General features: G+C 56.6%; 1 protein-coding gene across 1 annotated transcript in view; it reads left to right on the forward strand.

Moving 5' to 3' along the window:
* Positions 1 to 2,212, forward strand: part of LOC104466353 (protein FAM19A2-like) — a 10,436-nt gene extending 8,224 nt beyond the window's left edge. The window contains exon 3 of the mRNA XM_010079735.1: positions 2,153 to 2,212. Coding sequence (XP_010078037.1) covers positions 2,153 to 2,212 — 60 coding nt within the window. The remainder of the gene's footprint in view (positions 1 to 2,152) is intronic.
* Positions 2,213 to 2,818: the final 606 nt, after the last annotated feature.

The following is a 2,818-nucleotide window of genomic DNA, read 5'->3' on the forward strand; positions in this document are numbered from 1 at the left end:
CAGCCGAGCCGTGGCACCCTGCAGCCAGGCAGGAGGGGCCGGGGCAGGTGATTTACCTCCCCATAAACGCCAGCTGCTGTTTCTGAAGCCACTGGACAGCTCGGGCTATTTTCCAGTCATTCCACTGTGCAAGGCACAGAGACCCAGGGAAATGGAGAGGTGAGAATGCATTATTGATTAATTACTTAGTCATCTCCAAAGGGTTATTGAGCACGGCTGTGACTTTGACAGATTACCCTCAGTCTCTGTGACTGATGTGCGATGTGATTAATGCCATTTTATATGATGCTCCTGTCGGAGGGTGACGCGGCGTCTGACTCCAGCGCCTGGCACGAGGCAGCGGTGTCACGTCTGCTGTACGCGATGGCATTTGCGAACGGTTATCCAGAAAACAACAGAGCGGTGTGATGTTTGTTTGAAAGGAACACAGGGTTAATAAGTTGAGCTGAAGGTGGAATATCAACTTTGTTCAGGCACTCTGCCCAGTGAGCTGGCGCTGGCACTGTTCAGGGTGTCTGCCCCCCGCCGATGCCAACGTGATCCCGCTCAGGACGTCGATGTTGACCAGGGTGGAGGGTGGTCTCGGGACTTTGCCTCGTGCTGCAGCCCCGTCGCTGCTCTCTCCGGACTGATGCCGCACCTGGGAAAAGGCTCGTGTGTGTGTGCTGGGGCTGCCGTGCCAGAGCCATGCTGGGGTCTGGCTCCCCACCTCCCTTTGGGTCAGAGGATGTGCAGAGCAGAGCAAACCTCCCATTTCCTGGAGGAAACACTGTTCAGATCCTTTGCAGCAAATTGGAGGATTAACCACCTGTGGAAGCGGTGCCCGGCCGCTCTGTCATCAAACCCCCGGGGTTAGCCGGCGCAGAGCCGGGCAGCGGGGCCGGAGCGGGTGGGCTGTCTGTCTAACACATACCATGGGGGATAATGGGAACATCGATGCTGCAAAAGGCCGTTCTTGTAGACCAGAAGGCAAGTGGCCTCGTAAAGAAGGATTTCACACGATTTAAACAATGAAATCCCTGCTGGCTGCCTGGGGAAAATAGCCTTTTGCTGTCAAAAAACCTGTGATTTGGAAATAGCGACTGCCAGGCGCCGTCCCAGCAAAGGCTCATTGCAGAGGGAACAGCCCGATGAGCCGGTGCGATAACGGTCACGTCACGGTTATTAATTCTCGTCTGCAGCCCTCCAGCCGAGCGTCCCCTCGCGCTGGCGGTGACCCAGGGGGGCGGGGGGGAGCCTCAGCAGCATCCCCGGCCGTGGGCACAGACCGAGCCGGGGTCTGGGGCGCCCGCCTGGGATGGGAGGGGAGCACCGAGGAGCCTTTCTCCCAGGACAGAGCTGGTGGCCCATGCTGCAGTTACCACTTTCAAATCCATACTCCTAGAAGTGTCCATCCCTCACACCCCGTCCAGCGGCTCTGCTCGTTATCTCTCAACAGCAATCGATAATTTGCTTTTAAACATGCTGGCTTTCTGCTCCGCTCAGAGCCATTTCCCTTTTACATTTACAGTGTGATGTTTTCAGCAAGGTGCATCTCTGCCTTTTTCTCACCGAGTCCCTGTGCAAAAGGTTTTTATTGCTGCTGGAGCTCATCTGGGGCTGCTGACAGCGTGCTCGCGTGGCAGCGGGCTCTGGCGTGAGCTGCTCTGCGCCTCTGCCTCCTCCTGTTCACACCTCTGCCATGCGAGACCTCGTCCGGGGCTGATGTCCCCGCGCTCTGCCTGGGGACAGAGCACAGGAACAGGGAGTCTTAAAGGTGGCAAGACTAGTGGTGAATATTTTAACTGCTTTGCTGGAATAAATTCAGCTTTAACTGAAACCAGTGGCCTGGTGCAAAGCGAGAACAGGGATGGAGCGTACCTCGGACCGAAATGTCCCCGCGGTGAGTTTTTAAGGAGAAGCTGCATTTCAGGCAGAACAAGCTCCGGCCGTCAGATGCTCTCCCTGCATCACTTCCAAAGGCAGCGCGGCTGCCAGGCGGCCTCGGAGCTGGGACCTGGAGATGAGCCACCAGATGCTGGGAGTGAAAGAGAACAAGCGAATCTGCCTCCTAGAAAATACGGTTATTTGGGGTGAGGCCAGGGGACTTGGCATCAGGTTCCCTCTTCTGTTAATCAGTATTTGTGTTGGTTTTAATTAGTTCTGATTGCAGTTTACAAATGTAGATGTGTCTCCCAAGGCATCTCCCTCACCCCCTGGGAACACAGAATAAGTGTTTAGCAGCAGCTGAGCTGTGCGCAGGAAGGAAACAAGCAGCAAAGCTCCGTGTGCATCCCCAGCGCGGTTCGATCTCACCTCGGTCTGCGGCACGCGCCAGCCAGAGTGGGGGGAAGCTCCTCGAAAGGAGGGAAACCCCTCCTGACGGTCCTCCAGAGAGATGCCTGGTGCTCCGAGGACAGGTCCAAGGACCATCGTGCAGGAGTTATCCATCCTGTCGGGCTCACTGGGGGTGCAGGATGAAGGTGACATGGGCAGGGAGTCTGTCACCACTGCCACCGACAGCGGGGCCACCGGGCTCAGCCCTGGCAGCCAGCCGGGAGATCCCTCATCTCCGTCCAATGAAGGAAAGCTTCTGCGCAAGGAGGTTAATGTACTTGATTCACCGCCCTCAGGGATATCATCTTCCTTATTAGTGTTTGCCATTTTAGTGTTTAATTGAGGTCACCCAGTGGGCCTGTAAGTGACATCTTAATTAATAGCCCACGATATCTGCCAGTGCCAGCCAGGCTTGTGCAGAGCCGGTGCCCCCGGAAGAGACAGCGGGAGCAGAGACACGAGGCACACCTGCAGCAGTTCGTCCGCATGCCCGGGACCGGCC

The sequence above is a fragment of the Pterocles gutturalis genome, unplaced genomic scaffold, assembly GCF_000699245.1.
Source record: "Pterocles gutturalis isolate BGI_N339 unplaced genomic scaffold, ASM69924v1 scaffold20744, whole genome shotgun sequence".
NCBI classification, from domain to species: domain Eukaryota; kingdom Metazoa; phylum Chordata; class Aves; order Pterocliformes; family Pteroclidae; genus Pterocles; species Pterocles gutturalis.